The 16,444-nt window shown below is 37.2% G+C and overlaps 1 protein-coding gene across 15 annotated transcripts in view; it reads left to right on the top strand.

The window, feature by feature from the left end:
• RALGAPA1 (Ral GTPase activating protein catalytic subunit alpha 1) overlaps positions 1-16,444 on the top strand; it is a 135,814-nt gene that overhangs the window by 4,165 nt on the left and 115,205 nt on the right. For all 15 annotated transcript variants that reach the window (XM_074868316.1, XM_074868315.1, XM_074868304.1 and 12 more), the window contains exons 2-7: positions 8,733-8,843; positions 9,368-9,417; positions 10,937-10,994; positions 11,614-11,657; positions 12,628-12,805; positions 14,512-14,627. In XM_074868316.1, coding sequence (XP_074724417.1) covers positions 8,733-8,843; positions 9,368-9,417; positions 10,937-10,994; positions 11,614-11,657; positions 12,628-12,805; positions 14,512-14,627 — 557 coding nt within the window. The remainder of the gene's footprint in view (positions 1-8,732; positions 8,844-9,367; positions 9,418-10,936; positions 10,995-11,613; positions 11,658-12,627; positions 12,806-14,511; positions 14,628-16,444) is intronic.

Genomic DNA, 16,444 nt, shown 5'->3' with positions numbered 1-16,444 from the left:
ATTGTTTTACTGCTGCAGAATTTTTCTTGAAACAGCTGGAACTATCTGCTTTAAGAGATTTGTTTCTTTTGAGGTGTATTAGTTTCTTCCTATAGGGAAGTGTTCACACACACCCCCACACCCCCCCCCCCCCCTTTTATTTTCTCCTTCTTAGTTTTTGGAAGTACCTTTAAGTCTCATAGTTTCCTAATGCTGTCTTGGTTGGTATGTGACTTTTTATCAAACTTTTATTCTGTCTTGTTTCTAGAAGCTGGAAAGGCTAGTAACAGTTCTGTTCACTGTGAGCTACTTGTGGTCTGTATGGCAGTGGCTCAGGCTTGCCAGAAGCGAGGACCTGCTATAAGGAAGGCTGCCAGCTGCAGTTAGTGCAGGTGTGATCACTGAGACTTTTCTAGCAGATGGAAGTGGAGGCACATAGTGTACCTTATGGAATTAGGTATTGCCTGCAGAATGAAGCCTGTGATTTTCCAGAAAAATACATAATTTTATCAGTCCCCAGTGAATTAGCAGCTAATTGCAATTTTTAGGATCGTTAAGAGGAAATAATGTGGAAATAAAATTGCGTTGTTCTTATAATCAGTGTTGCACTCTTTAATCAGACTTCAACATTAAACTAACATTTTGTGGGTTTAAAGTGGTAGTTCATAAAAGTTTATTCAAGTAATCCTTCAAGCATCAAATCATGCTTGGTTTGTCCTTTTGTTAAAGCAGGGCTTTGAGGACTCTGTTATGATGTAAATAAATAAGGCTATTTCATACCTTAATAATATTGACTTTTGTTCTAGTTTTGATATCAAATATGTTGCTGCTACCTGTTGAATTTGTAGTTTCAGTCAGAATTTGTAAATATATGTATCTGAAAAAAAAAGCTAAAACCCCTAAATATTTAATGATTTCTGTGTAATCTTACTATGTGCAGGCAAGTCACTTAAATATACTTGGTTTAAGATTTACTTTTAGGGATGAATTCTTAAAGAGAATTTTTTTCTTCTTTTTTTCCTTCTTGATTTTGTTGTAGAGTAGGAGTTACAGGCCTTAATCTGTTAATCCAGAGGAAAGAAAAAAGAAATATATTATTTCTCATTAATGATTTTATTTGTGTCTGATATCTTAAAAATACACTGCTTGTATCTCTGGAACCATGGAGAGAATGCTTGTAAAATGTAATGCTAAGAGAATAGAGCATTTGAAGTGTGGGGTGTTTCTTTATTATTTTGTTTTGCTATTCTTGGTGGTTGGTTAGTGCTCAACATCTCATGTAAGTGATCTCTGAAAGGGCAAAGTCAAGCTATACTGGACAGAGTGAGACAAGGTGCATTGGACATCCATTCTGATATATTGTTTAATATTAAACAATATACTTAAACAGAGATTGCATTTGTCTAAAGGGATTTTAATTTAAGAAATCTATTTGACTGGCAGTCAGCCCTAATGCTTCAGCTGGATGGCATTTATTGGTGTTGCACATCATCAACATCACTCATTATAATATCACTTACATACTATAATAAATGAAAAATGTTTTATGGTCGTTAAAGTGAGAGGCGAATGAGAAGCTACAGCAAAACTAGCTGCCTGGAATTTTCTTTGGAGCTAACTGTTCCAGAAGTTTCTGTGGATGTGCAAAGCTGTATTATTTTTGGCAAGAGTTGTAGATTTTTTTTTTTATTTTATTTTTTTTTTCTTTCCTGGTAATTCTAACTGCAGAGGACATGTCACTGTTGTAATTCATGGATTTGGCTGTATGTTGAGTGCAGTTTAAGAAATTACACTTGATGTTCTGTCAGTCTGGACTTAACCCTGAACCTATTCTGTTCTGTTTTGGCCAGGAGAAAAGAGGGAAGAGTTGCTTTGCTTTCGGATTTTGGCTCGTGTTACACTCGGTTTGCCGAGAGCAGCAGCGGCCGGTGCTGCTGGCTTGCAAGGGTGAGGGCTGGAGGCGGATCAGAGCCCCAGGCCAGACAAAGGGACAGCTCGGAGCGATTGGATGCAAAGGAAAAGCCTCTGTGGGTTTAGCATGTGGCAGTTCGGAATGAGAATAAGTACATTACTGCGGAAGTGTTTGAAGTTGTTTAAATAAAAGCTTAAGTTGTGGAACATGCGTGAGTTGTTATGGAAACGTTTCTTAAAAGTTTACTAGAGTAACTCTTCGGGAGTCTGCAGGCAACTTGAAAGATTTAGCTTGGAGAGCTGTCAAGCTGCTTCTGCTCATTCCTATGGAACAGTGGTGTTGATATTTGTAACAGTTTGTATGTAAATGATGTTCGTTGGTGCTGTTAACCTGCTTATTCATTCGTAATTTTTTTTCTTGTATGTTTGTATCTAAAAGATGATGGTGATCAGTTCAGACTGGTCTGATGCAAAATAGAAGTCCGTTAAAAGATTTATTGAAGTGTGTTCTTTTTTCGCTACCAGAAACCTCAAGAATATTTTCTTTGACAAGATTACCTTTTTAAAAAGAAATTAATTGTTTTTGTTAAGTAGCTGTTAGTGATTTGAAACAGTAAGGGCTCATGTGAAGCCCTTGTTCAGTAGCTTTGCATTTGTGGCTCACTATTTGAAACGTGATTTGTTATCAGGTCTCTTTCACTTTGACAGTCTGTTAACTATACCAGAGCCACCAGGTAGTTCTGGAGGTTTTCCATTTCACCTTTCTAAACGACATGCTCCTCTATTCGAGAGGCTGTCTGTATGTAACTGAATCTCTGTACTGTTTTGCTGTAAAGCAGCTGTTAAATTTTTCAGCTTGGAGAATTAAGAAAGAGTAAGTTCGTTGGCCGTTTTGATTGTATGTTAACTGAACTTGAGGACGCTTAGAAACATCTTGCTTTCTAATGGCACCAGTTTGTTATGAGAATTGATACTGAACACTTCAGGCTATAGCGGACCTCCGCTTCACAGAAATAGAACTAGAAGTCTGGCAGTCTTCCAGGTCATTGTTTGCTGCAGTTCTCACTGGTATTTTATTTTTGGGTAAGGATGAGGGAAAGTGACTTAAAAGCCAGTAAGTCTCAGAATGAGACAGGATAGTGTTTTCATTATACTATTTTTTTATAGTAACAATTTTATGCATAAACATACTATTAAATTCAGAATTGCTTGAAATCAAATGTAAAATTAACCACAGCTTGATCTGTAATGATGTAGACTATTCTGATAAATGCATGGTAAATTTCTGTGATGCTTTTTGTGGACTGGTGAATGTTAATGTTCTCTTCAGGAAAGTTAATATGTATCTAAGATCTGGGGGGTGTGGGGGGGGGTGGGGTGTTGTTTTAGTTTTAAGTATTTTGAATGTTTACCTTTAAAGTTCTGCCCTGTGCAGAAAGTACAAGTTTACCTGCTTTACAATATTTTGATTTCACACAGCAGGCAGTCATCTAAATAGTATAGATACATTTTCCTTGCTAACTCAACTCATTTAAAAATATGTAGTGGATGTTGTGGATTAATTTAGGGTAATATGTAGAAAACAAACTAAACAGGGAAGGTGAATTGTGTGTAAGTTAAAGACCCCTGAGGTCCTCTTCCTACTGAGGACTAGGTTGTTGTATGTATAAACTTGTAAGCTTTGCAGAATCTGGCTCAGGTGATCCCCTACAAGTTTAAATATACACTAAAAATCTGTGTTGCTTTTTCTGGTTGATGTTTTACTTCTGACAGTCATTTTTTTAAACTCTCTGGGGTGCCACTCTGTGTTGTAATTCTAAGTATGATATGCTATTCAAATAGTATCATTCTTCTAATATGTAATATTAAAGGGTTACATTTTTATTGAAATACTTTGTGGATGTAAATTATTCATGGTTAAAAAAGGATGTGCTTATAACTGAACCATAACAAAAGCATTGGAGCAAATGGATTTACTCTCAGACAGAGTTCTGTGGCAGAACAAATTTTCTGCAAGAAAATCTTGGCCTGGAATGTCCCTTCCTAAAATGATCACTGTAGACACTTAAGTTTTGGATATCTTACTGAGATACTTGAAAAGAATGTAATGTTTCAGAAAGTTTTGAACAATTAACCTTCAAAAGAGTTGGCCATTTGAAAATATGTTCCTAAGAAAGAGTTGATCACTTGATAATACAGAAGAGTTCATTCTTAAAAGTACAGTCACATGTAAGCACAGAAGTTGGTAGGAGAGGTGGAGAGTTTTTTGTTTTGCTTGTTTGGTTTTGGTTTTTTTTTTTCTTTAGTCATTCTTTGCTACAGCTCCAGTATATAAAGTGGGGAATAGTAGAACTTCCAAATTTCAGTGGGTTTAGTGGAACTATGAATTCCAGTTGATCTGGTACGTGAATGCTGTTGTAATGAGGGTTATACAAATAGCTTAGATAACTAGTCTTCCATTTTTAGTTTGGTTCTGTTTCATGCATCAAAATAGAACAGAAATCCATAAGCCGAAGAGAACTTCTAAAGCTTAAACCAAAAAAGGTAACTTTTCTTCTTAGTGTGAACCTAGAAAAAACTAAAGCTACTTCTAGAAAAGTTTTATGGGAGGAAGAAAAGGACAGAGAAGCTGTATGATGTGTCTGTGCTTTAATGTAACTTTCTCCTTAAAAAAAAACCCAAACAAACAAAAAAACAAAAAAAACCCCACCAAACCAAAAACCAAACAACAAAAATACCCAGAGAGCACCACTGAACACACAGAGTTAATGCAGAGATCAGATTTGTACCAATTTTTAAGTTACAAGAAAATTATTAAGGAAAAATCAGCAACCAAAGATCCATGTTTCTTGTGAGGCATGAGGAGAACTCCATTTTCTTGACAAACAGATTCCATAAATGTTGCTGGAAATCTGCATTTTAGTATACTGAAACTATGCTTTGTACAATAGAAGCTTTAGTTTTTAAACTGTTGGGATACAGTAATGTCCCATTTTTACCTCTCCCACTCTGAGAAATTTCTGTAACTATTTTATATGGTGCCAGATCTATTTCGGAGTCCTTCCTTCCTCCCAATCTGGGCATAGGTACGAAGAACACAAGGAATACATTAGTTTGTGTTAGTTACATGAATCTGTGTTAGGAAAATACAAAGTTATTTTGTTTAAAAATAAATAAATGCACTGTAAGTTAGGGAGGAAAGCCTGTTTCTGTGTAAAAACAAGGCTATGGCTATGTCTGTCTTCTTAAAAAAGCAGAAAAGATTAAGAAGCCAAAGCAGGCAGGCAACTTCCAGCAAATTCCCAGTTCAAGGCTGTGTGAGACAGGAGGTGCATATGCTCATTGTAGAGGAAGTGATTTTTACCTCTATATGTAGCATTCATGATACTTTGGGAGAACACAGAGAAGAGACAATGACCTGGTGTTGGAGAAGATGTTTCAAGAGGAGAAATCTGAAGAGCTGTATCTTCAGTTGATCATAAGGATAAAGGTGAACTGAATGTTTTAGACAAATTTTCATTAGGGAAAAAAATATCAATCCTTAATTAATGAAGAAAGCTATAACAGCAGTGAATAGCTGAAAGTTTTAATGTTAAAGTAATCAAGGAGAGCAGTAGTTTCTCCATGCAGGTATTAGTCATGTGGATTGTGTTGAATATAGAGGTAGCTGTGAAATGGAATGATGTATGCAGGTGGACAGACTAGATAATTTCCAAGTCAAACTCTTCTAGATCTACATTATTATCTCTATGTTGTATCTGCTTTTTTCCCCTTCCTCCTTCTTGCCATAATTCTTGGTCAGGGTATGCATGATGAGTTCCAAACTTCTTGACCAATGCAAGGTTCCAAATTTCTGGATGAGCAGCTTACTGAATCACTATAGGTATCGTTCAGTGATGAGCAGATGCTCTCTTTTGCACTAGCTGGCAAACCTATCAGATGCGCAAGTGTCTTTTCCCTCCCTTAGAAGGAAAGCCGTTTTTCAGCATTAACAGAAATAGTTTGTGGGGTTTTAAAAGAGTATTATTTTCAGGTAATGCCAGGACAAAATTCCCATTAAATAAAATGTTACATTTTTATTTTCTTCCATCTGGAGTGATAGAATTTATTGCAAGAATTCAGTTGTTAACTGTTTGGTTCGAATTCCAAAAACTTGCTTTTGATTATGCTACCAAGTGTGACCTTAGGAAGAAATGAGGGTGAAATGTATTTGCCTAGAGAAGTTGCAGACTCAAGGAGTTTTTTACTTTCATCCTACTTTTTGAAGCTATAGCTTTATTCTGAAGGTGTGCTTTTAGTCTTAGTTGGGTGTTAGTGGTAATAATAGAGGTCTACCAGTGCTAGTCTGAGTATTTTCTGAGGTGATTGACACCACATTGTTATTACATAAATACAAAAATGAAATTAAAAAAAAAAAAAGACCATCCTCTGAAATTGTATTGGGGGCCCCAGAGCTGGATGCAGTACTCCAGGTGGAGTCTCATGAGAGTGGTTCAGCTGGTTATGTAGGCAAGACTTTATTTTGTTGCCTGAAGAATCTAGGAATAGCGTCTCCAAAAATTACGAACTGTTGTATTGAGTCTTTAAAGGATACATTTGGTTTGGTTTTTTAATTTGTCTGCTTCAGAGTTGACCCATGTCTGGGGAAAGAATGAGGGCCTATTTCAGGAAACGAAACATCTAATGTGCCTGCAAAAATGCAGCATTCCTGTGTGTTGTTTGGCAGAGATCCTGTTTAACTGCTTCCAATCCCTTTAGTATTTGGAACTAGTGTTTTCTGCTCATTCACATCAAGTGAACCATTCCACTGTTTTCCATGTGCAATTCCCATACAGCAGTTACATATACAGACTAAAGATTATCTTCTGCCAGCCTTCTTTCTCCTGAAAGTCTCAATCATTGCTTTCTTTTCCCCTTTTTCATCCTCCTATCTCAAACCCTTTTGATTTTCTTCTTGCTCTATTTTCTTGTCCATAGCCTGGAACTTACATAGGGTTCTGTCCCCTGAGTGGAAGTGGTTCTAACAGTTGTGCCTGTGCTCTAGCTGTATCTCCATTTCTTGTGTACTTGCCTTGACTGCCTGAAGATCATGGTCTAGTTTGTTTAAAGAGGAATTGGGTTTTGTTGTCCTTACTTTAATATTTCAGACTCACAGATCAGCAGCTGAGCTGCTAGAGTTTAAAGTGGTGTAGCAGTTTCTGCAAAACGGGAGGTTTGGTAATCCTGTAAGTGGTCAGGCACATGCTTGCCACTCTGGACCACTAAGTTTATTGCTAGCTAAGCTGCCTTGCTTTAAGAGTTGATCTTAGCTGTCGATATAGCACTGTCTTCTCCAAGTGCACTCTGGCTCCACTACACTGATTATGCAAGATGTTGGCAGAACGCTGTGATACTGGAAAAACTGAACATGTATTGGAAACTTTTATAGCAAGACTTGTGATAAAATTGAATTGTCGGTCCTCTAGAGCCACATAATAAAATAGAATTGAAAATATGCCATGCTTGTGGCTGCAATCCCAGGGCTGACAGGCTGATGTTGACTTGCTTCTTTCCCACATCCATCCTTTCAAATGATTGATTGGGTGTTAATGGTAATAATAGTCTTTATAGTCTTACCAGATGTAGATCCAGTCATGTGAGATGATAGAGATTGATGTCATTCTAAAAAAGGGTTAAAAAGCTATGATCCAATGAAAAATTAGAGGGGGAGTTATAAAAGAGATTATCTACAGTGAAAGGTGGTGCCTCAGTGCATAGAGCTGAAGCATATAAAGGTTTTATTTGCCTTGCCTTTCTTCATGGTTTTTTTAATTGTTTTTTATTTATTTCTGTTGGGTTTTATTTTTTTTTTTTAGTTTTATTATTTATTTATTTCACATCAGTATTCTGAAAGGGGAGAGTTTTGCCATTTAAAATACTGTGTCCCTGTCCTTCTGTGCTTCCATGCTATTGTTCTGCCCACCTAGTGTCTCTAGTCTTATGTAGTTAAATAACAGGACAGGGAGTATCTTTTGGTTCAGTGTGTACTAAGGCCTGAAAGAATTGATTGTTTAAAATGATCAATCTAAAATTAATCTAGATAAATCATCATGTATTTCTTTAACTGAGGATTTGCACAAAGCCATCTAGGGGGTTGTGGGAAGAGAGTCTGGAAACCTTCCTGGGGTACACAGGAAAGTACATCCCTCTACTCTCATAGTGATGTTTCCACCTCAGGGTATCCCTGAGGTCCCAGCTTCTGATTTCCTGAGACCGTGCAATCAAAGGCGTAAGGGGGACTGGGCCAGACTGGAAAGGAAAGTGCATGTCGGAGCTTGGAGGGAGTAAGGAGGCAGCAGTGGGAATCCAGTGCTGCTGTTTCCTTCCTCCCAACCTGTTTGCAGAGCAGAGGTGGTCCTCAACATCCTTCTCCCACTTTTTTAAGTAGGCTTAGTTGTGTCTAAGGGACACTGGGGACAGCGATGGTCTTACTGTTGTAGAGTTTGGGCAGCATCATTAACTTTATTTCTGTTAAATTAACAATTAAAACAACGTTCATCTGTACAGTGCTGGTCTTGATGGAGTTCCTGGTTCATGACGGGTTTGCAGGCATTACTGTCGTGCAAACAATGAACATGCAAGAAGACACTGCTTCTTGTTTTAAAATTCACTAGGCACTTACAGCATGCCATACTGAATTTCTTTAGCTTCAGTTTAAAAGAATGAAAATTTCAAAAGAACTTCTTTACCAATAATTATTTTTCTTTTAAATATCTTCAGTTCTTACTACCGGATAATGGTATGCAGTGGTTGACTCTGAATATTTGAAAGAAGTTAAAACAATGCTCTGTTCTATTTTTCAGAGAATGCGGAATCAATTGATCTCAAACAGTTTTTCGACCTACATTTCTCACATATATATTATGTGTTCTTTGAAAACTTTGTGACTATTGAATTAGGTCTTAAACAAAAAGGTAAGTAGTTCAAACGGAACACTTTTTGTCTTGGTGCTTGAGTCTTTGTTATAAAGCAGGGTGTAATAAATTAAAGCCATCTGTCTGTGGTCACAAATGGCAACATTAACTGCTCAGAGATACCTGTAAGCACTAACTTTGCAAATAGAGGCAGAGCAATTAGAGGTGCATGAAGTGGAGGTGAGCAAGGACCATTTATTCTCTGATGACTGTTTTTGCCCTTTTGCAAAGTGAGGATTCTTAAGGTGTTAAACTTTTTGTGTCTGCAGAATTAGCTGTTTTGTTTAACAAGATATTGTGTAACAATCTGTACCAGCTGTTGATGCCACAATAGAAAGTTATACAAACTAACCATGTAAAACTGTAAACCCTAACTATGAAATATACCTTTTTATTTGCAGAAGGAATGAAAATTATGGTTGTAGAAATTAATGGTTTTGTTTTACACGTCTAAGGATCTTTCTCAGTTGTCTTTTGTTTTCATAATGAAAGTGTATCTTCTATTTATTTTTAATTGCATCTAGGTCACAAGTCTCAGAGAGAAGAATTAGATTCTATTCTTTTTATTTTTGAGGTAAGGTAACTTGAATATTTCTGTACGAGTTTTTTGCTTTGAACTAAGACCTGTTAAATAATAACAGTACAGCTACTCTGCAGCTGCTTGGAAATACGCTTTACATTTAACTGCATTCCTTTTTCCTTTTGCTTAGAGTGGAATATATGTGCTTTGTGTGAGAAGAGAAAGAATGTGACTTGCAGGTTTGCAGAAAGATGTCTTAACCGGAAAAAGATGTTTTCTGTGTCTGCAGATAGTTCATTACTTTTTGGTGGTGGTGTTTACCCCCCGCCTTCCAATGTGTTGTACACTTTGAAATTCTTATAAAGGTGATCTCTGATTAGTCATGATCTTTTTGACCTTTTGATTGATTGTTATCTCTGATTTTTCTTATAATAGATCACTACTGCAGAATTAGTTTTTATAGATCCCTTTTATTTTCAGAAAAATTTATAATTTGAAAATAGCATTTCATAATACCCTTACCAAAGCATATCATGACTTAATTAAGATGAATTAGAAACTAATTTAATGAAATTGGAATATTTCTGAGCAGAGACTATAGTTTAGAAATAGCTTAGAATGTCAAGTTTTTGTCTTTCCTTTTTGATGGAGGCTTCTATCAAAACAAGAACAAGGATTGTGTTTTTTAAAAATATGTAAAATCGATAGCTGATGAATGCTTATCACATGGTTGAATACAAATACAAGAATTTTTTTAATTATTTTTTTAGTAAGGTACATTGGTGCTTAAAACTTTGGGATTAGCTGTTACAAGGAGAGTGAATCTGAAGAGAGCTAGTTCATTTGTTCACTAATTCCTGCATAAAGGGACATAAGGATGACTTGTGCTTTGGAAGCAGTTGCACAGCCTGCTGGAGGGCCAGGGCCAGGAATTAATTTGGGAAATCAGGTTATATACAAGTTGTTAATGCCTCTAGCATAAAAGCCCAAGTACTACATAATAGATTTTTTTAACTGCCTCTGTCACTAACTGTGCTCTGTTTCTTACCATCTGAAGATGATCATTCTCCAATATAGCTGGAGAGGTGTTAGACCATTATTGCCCTAGGTCTTGTCTTCATTGTTTTGCTGTAGCTCATTATCCCTCTGAGAAGCTGAAGCAAATGTTTGCTTGTGCCACAGAGGCAAGCTGACAGCTGAGCATCCTAGTTTAAACCACTATAAAGGTGGAATAACCCAGTACAACCTGTTGTGAACCAGAGCAGCTGGGACATACTCATCCCATTCTACTCTGTATGCTGTAAGCAGCAATATCCAGCAGAGAGGCAGTGGAGCCAGATAAACTGCAGTAACATCTGAAGTCTCCAATGCAGGATTTGCCAGACAGTCTTTGGGCTTCTTAGCTTTAGGAATGGGATTATCTTGAAAGGGCAGTAATGCTTCCAAGGAAAGCAGTGTGGAAATTTTCTAAGTTAACCCTTCAGCTTCTGATCTGTGGCCTTTGTCAAAGCGCTCTTTGGTCTTCTGAGAGCAATATCTGCAACATAGATCCTTGGGTTCTGTTTTTCTGTAGAAAATTTTGCAACTCCTTCCAGAAAGGATTCATCAGAGATGGCAATTTCATAGTATTGGTAAGTTGATTCTTTCTTTCTTTTTTAATCTTATTTTTTATTAGTATTTTGTGCTACTCCTTTCCTTACCCTTTAAGTGACGTAACAGGGATTATGGTCTTGAAACTCTTGCAAGCTAGGGGAAGGAAAAAAAAGAAAACAAAAAACCCCACCAGTGTGATGAATGCTCTTCTAGATAGAATTAAATCTGGGAATCTGGAAATAGAACAGTGGCTGAGAAAGAACAAGGGCAGGTAGAAAGTTGCTTTGTAATTATTTTTTTCCTAATTTTTTCTGTCTTAATAAATTTCAAAATTGGGGTGAGGTCTGTATTTGTAAATGGGGAATGTTGATATTATGCACACTAATGACTTGCAAATCTTTTTACTTTTAATGTACACATCCCAGAAAGTGCTTGGGAAAGGATGTTAGGGGTTATGAAGAAGCTATGAAAGGTGATCTTTTTTTCCCTTCTGGCATTGAGAGAGTTGCCTGAGGATATCAAGTTCACCAAGATTAAATTGGAGATTGCCAAGGACTTGTTTAAAAGTTACTATCAAGTCTGACCGAGAACTCTGACATCTTACTTAATAAAGAGAGAACAAACAAACAATATTTATTTTTCCTTTCTTCTTTTTAGGGTTGATTTTAAAGAAGCTTCTTCACACTGGAAATTCATTAAAGGTATTGGAAAAAGTTGCATGCTACTTTTGTCTAAAATACTTAAATAAAAATAAGAACATAAGGGTGAATTTTTATGGTAAAAACACAGGAGTGAGAACTACATCATGACTTGTGTGTCATGAAAGAATGACTTCAAATCATCAGCTTTATCTCAGTAGAACTACTCACGGTAGTTATGTGTTTATATAGAGTAGCCAAGTTAAGAATGTGTTCAAATGACTTGAAGGATTTTGCATTAAAGCAGAAGTAAGCCTTAACCATTCATTGTTAGGGGCAAGGAAACTGCTGTAGGGGCTCAGGCTGTGGTTTTGGGACTCAAACTGTCTTGGAAGTGGAAGATTATCTATGCCAAAGAAACCTGTTGGTAGGTAGTGTAATAATGGTTGACCATGGGACAAAAGCCACCCAAATGTAACATGTAGTTTTGGTACTGCAGCAACCAACCATGCCACTCCTCTGTAAACCACGTGCAGGCTTTGGCTGGTGCTGAAATTCTCCAGTGTGAGAGCCAGCAGGGACTGCTCTAGGACTCCATCGCCCTCTTGAAGGAGGAGTGGAAGAGGGTAGAATAGGTCTTTCTGCTACAAAAAGCTCGCTCTGTTGTCATAAATCATGAATACATTTAGAAATTTTATGACTGTCTTTGTATTTTCTGAAAAATGGACATGGTGTCTTGCAGTGCTGTAGTCAAGCAAGTGACTAGACACGTGTTGGTTTTCTTCCTCTTCTTTCAGATAAAATCCTGTGAAAGAGATTCTGTGAGGCAAACAGCAGTGAAGGTGCCAGGATTGCTCTTACATTTCAGCAGAGGCAGCAGATGCACTAGCTTGGCTCTGCTGATTGCTGGTGGTCATGCTGTCTGTCTGTTCTTGTCTTTTCTACCCCTCCCCTTCTTCTCCCTGCAGGACAAATGGAAATGCTTTTGTGTGTTCTGGGACAAGTTAACTTGTTCTATTTTTTTTCCTTTAAGATACGTCGAGAGGGTGTGCGCCTCTTTCTTTTGTGGCTGCAAGCACTTCAGAATAACTGTAGTAAAGAACAATTATGGATGTTTTCTTGCTTGATTCCTGGGTTTTCATCACCACAGTCAGAATATGGCCCCCGAACACTAGATAATCTCATTAACCCTCCACTTAATGTTCAAGAAAGTAAGTAATTTTGTAGTATTACTCAATTCTCTACATAATTCTCAACACAGAAAAGGCAAGTTAAAGTAAAGAAGAACTAGCATATATATGTACCCAGGGAGATTATGGAGCTGTTAATGAGTTTTTTGGCAGTTTATCTTCTTCCAATAGTAACTTCATCTTATTGTTGTTGGTTTTTAGGGTGGGTTGTTTTTGTTTTGTGTTTTTGGTTTTGTTTGTTTGTTTTTTAAAGTATGGCTATAGTAGATTAACAGATAGTGGTGAAAATAAACTCACCGGTTTTATGTAATTCTTAAGAATTACAAGCAGATGCTGCATCTACTGCCAACTTGCACAGGCAGATTCTGCTTGTGTTGAGTATTTGTACTGGCTTTGGCCATACCCTAGGGAGCAAGCTACACAAAACAGTTTCTGGTATGGCCTTCAAGAGAATGAGTGTGTGTTAGGGCAATGCATAAAGCCAAATGGTTGATCTTCCTGCTGTGTCTGTGTATGACCAGGCATTTAAAGCTGTGGTATTCTTGTGGCTCGGAATCTTCCAAAAGAATTGGAGCTTGTAAATTGCAAAACCTGAGGTCAGAGTTCTGCATCAGTGGAAAGGCTTGAGCATTCTGAGATAAGCTTTTTATACTTTCTGGATATTTTTTTTTTTAAACATGAGGATCATTATCTTGACTCTAATCAACAGAGTGAGGATTTTTCTCTTAAGGTGATACTTATGATAGTTTTTCCTTTTACTGTTCACTCTAGCACTAAATATCAGTTACTGGTTACTTTGGGGAGCCTCTTGCCTTCTAAATCAATTTATTCCTGTTAGTAGTATTTTATGTTCATTTACTAATGAATTGCAATTGGGTTGGGTCATAAGTGCAAACTGTGCATTCACATAAATGTGAATCAGAAGCTAACCACTTTTTTCTCCAAGCATTAAGTGCTTTTGCCTTTTTTCCATCTCCACCCAAAGTTTTAGAGCTGACACAAGCATTGCTTGTGGAAACAAGCAGTGTCTCCTTGACTGGTAATTAACTTTACTGAAACTTAGCAGATTAATTTATATATATATATATATATATAAAATATTTAAGCCTTGCATATAATATATATATAATTTAAGCCCTGTTTTGGAGTTATCTTGTGTTATATTTCTATAGTGGGAAAGGAGAAACCGTCCTAGAGGAGATGTAGGCAGCATAGAAATGCAGAGCACAGAGTAAAATGCAAACACCAAACTACAGGAACAAGAGAAAAATAAACTCTGATGTAGCTTCACTGTAGAGGCAAAGAAAGGATGGAGCTAGTAAAATGACACAAATGTAACTGATGAACTGCTAAATCAAGAAAATCCTGAGAAGTAAATAAAGATTTGGCATTTGTGCAACACAAATGTTACACTATTGTTGGCATAAATTCTAGAAGAAATGTATTACGCCTTTTGGAAAAATTTGGTCTTGGCAGGTAGATTCCCGAGATGCATAGGGAGAAATTAGTTATTATCTGCTGTATTTTTATATATGTAAGAAACTATTTCTGTGGTGGTTTATTAGCTAAAATTTCCTAATTTTCATTAATCTATGGCTGGATTGTTTTGCCTTTAATTGTCTTTGCTTACCCCAGTACATTTCTACTTTCATAACTTGGTAGATATTTATGCATGAGAAGAAATGGTCTAAATGTTAGATGTCCTTTTTTCTTTTTTTTAAAAATAGCTCAAGTGACTATAGAGGAAATCACTCCACTTGTTCCTCCACAATCAGGAGATAAAGGACAAGAAGATTTAACAAGCTATTTCTTAGAAGCACTTTTGAAATACATAGTAATTCAGGTATGTTCTGTAGTTTTAAAGCAAACAAATATGGAACTACTAACACCTGTTTGTCCATTGCAAAAAGACATTTACTAGTAATGCTGCAAATGTATACAAAAATGTTTTAAACATTCCTTACCCCACCCTGAAGTGTCCTTTGTAAAAAGCAAATTCCCTTAGAAAATCTTCATTTGTCTTCTGTGTGAAGATTCATAGGTCCGTTACTGCAGGGTCTTGTATCAGATTGTGGCATGAAGAGAAAAAACAGGACTTGTCAGCCATTTCCAGCAATGGTGATTCTAGCTCCCTTTTTCATTTTCACCTCCCCCTCCCCGCCCTGTTGCCTGCAGCCAGCAGAAGGATCAGCTGGGCTCACTTTATTATGTGGGGTCTACGGTGGTCAGGGACTTTGGTTTTCAAACTAAGGGGAAACTTCTAACTGAATGAATTGGATTTTTGTGATACAGGCTTGTAACGAGTCCCAAACTTTTGCTGGCCTTTTTCCTAGGTTTATACTCAGGCTAGCTGACAAAACCAAACAGAAATAGGATGTCATACTCGATGGTTTGTAAGACTACGACTGCCAGTGTCTGTGCTTAGGGTCATATTTTTCCTCCAGCTATCTTTCTGGAATTTCTGCTGTTACAGTAGATAACCATGGAGCCTCCCCATTCTTTAATGGAAACACTGAGCTACTGGAAAGCCCTGGTTAGTAGAAATGCACCAGCATGTTTAAATAGTGACACAGAGGTTATGGTTTTCTAGCAAGAGCTTGTGTGGGGCAGTGTGTGTTTGGTTTTTTTCTGATCAAGATATTTACTATCCAGATCTTGTAGGGATGGTGCCATGACTCCTGTTGGTATCTTAATTGTACTTCTGGGACTTTAGTTTTAGGAGACTTGTAAGCTCAGGCATAATACAGTACACTAAATAGAAGAAATTTGGGGTTACTGCTAGAGCTGGACAAGTGAACCTCTTCAAAAGAGAAGCAATGGGAAACAGTACATTTTTGTCAGATCTGAAGTATTCCAAATCTTATGCGTTAGGTTCAGCTTGAAAGAAGCTGCACTGCTGAGATTACACTCGCTTAGTGTCATTGCTGTGTGAATAAGATCTTGCAGATCCTGAGCTACCTAAGGGGGAGACTATGGAGCCGAACTGAGCACAGACAATTAAGGCTTGAATTAGCATTTAGTCCACGGTGCACAACTCAGGTGCACAGTATGTCCTTCCCTTCGTACTTTGACACTTTCATGATCTCAGCCAGTGCTTGAAATGCCTAGGATAGGGCATGGCAAAAGCTCGTGTCTAAAACTGTGGCCTAGCTATTGTATTTTATGTAATTGATTTGCTGACCACTTAGCCCATGCTGCTTCTAAGCCTGCTCTGCTGTCATATGCCCAGCAAACTGCTTGACTGCATGACATGCTGTAGGTAAGGGTACTGCCTTCTGGGTCAGACTTGTCCAGCAGAATCCAGTTGGGTATCCATCTGTAAGTTTTTCTTCACAATTTTGCAAGTTGTGCTAGAGAAGATGGACAGTGCACAAATACGGCCTATGTTAAACTGAAACATTTCATGGCTTCCCTTTATCTGTCTCACTCTGTGAGCTTGCAGTGCTGGAATAATTTGCAACCTCATTTTGTTGCTTCCAGCATCTGCCAGTTTGAATAGAGTTCATCATACTTGTGATTTGTAGACTGAGCTTAATGATGACTGTTCACTTTGAATAAAAATACCCTTGATATTCTTGAACACAACTGCCTTCTCTGTAATAAGTTGGTAGTAGTTTTTTTAAATTTAGATAAGTCATTGAGAAGAACTTGTTTACTATA

The sequence above is a fragment of the Strix uralensis genome, chromosome 4 (assembly GCF_047716275.1).
Source record: "Strix uralensis isolate ZFMK-TIS-50842 chromosome 4, bStrUra1, whole genome shotgun sequence".
NCBI classification, from domain to species: domain Eukaryota; kingdom Metazoa; phylum Chordata; class Aves; order Strigiformes; family Strigidae; genus Strix; species Strix uralensis.
The sequence above is the reverse complement of the archived record's forward strand: the minus strand, read 5'-3'. Positions and strand labels throughout refer to the sequence as shown.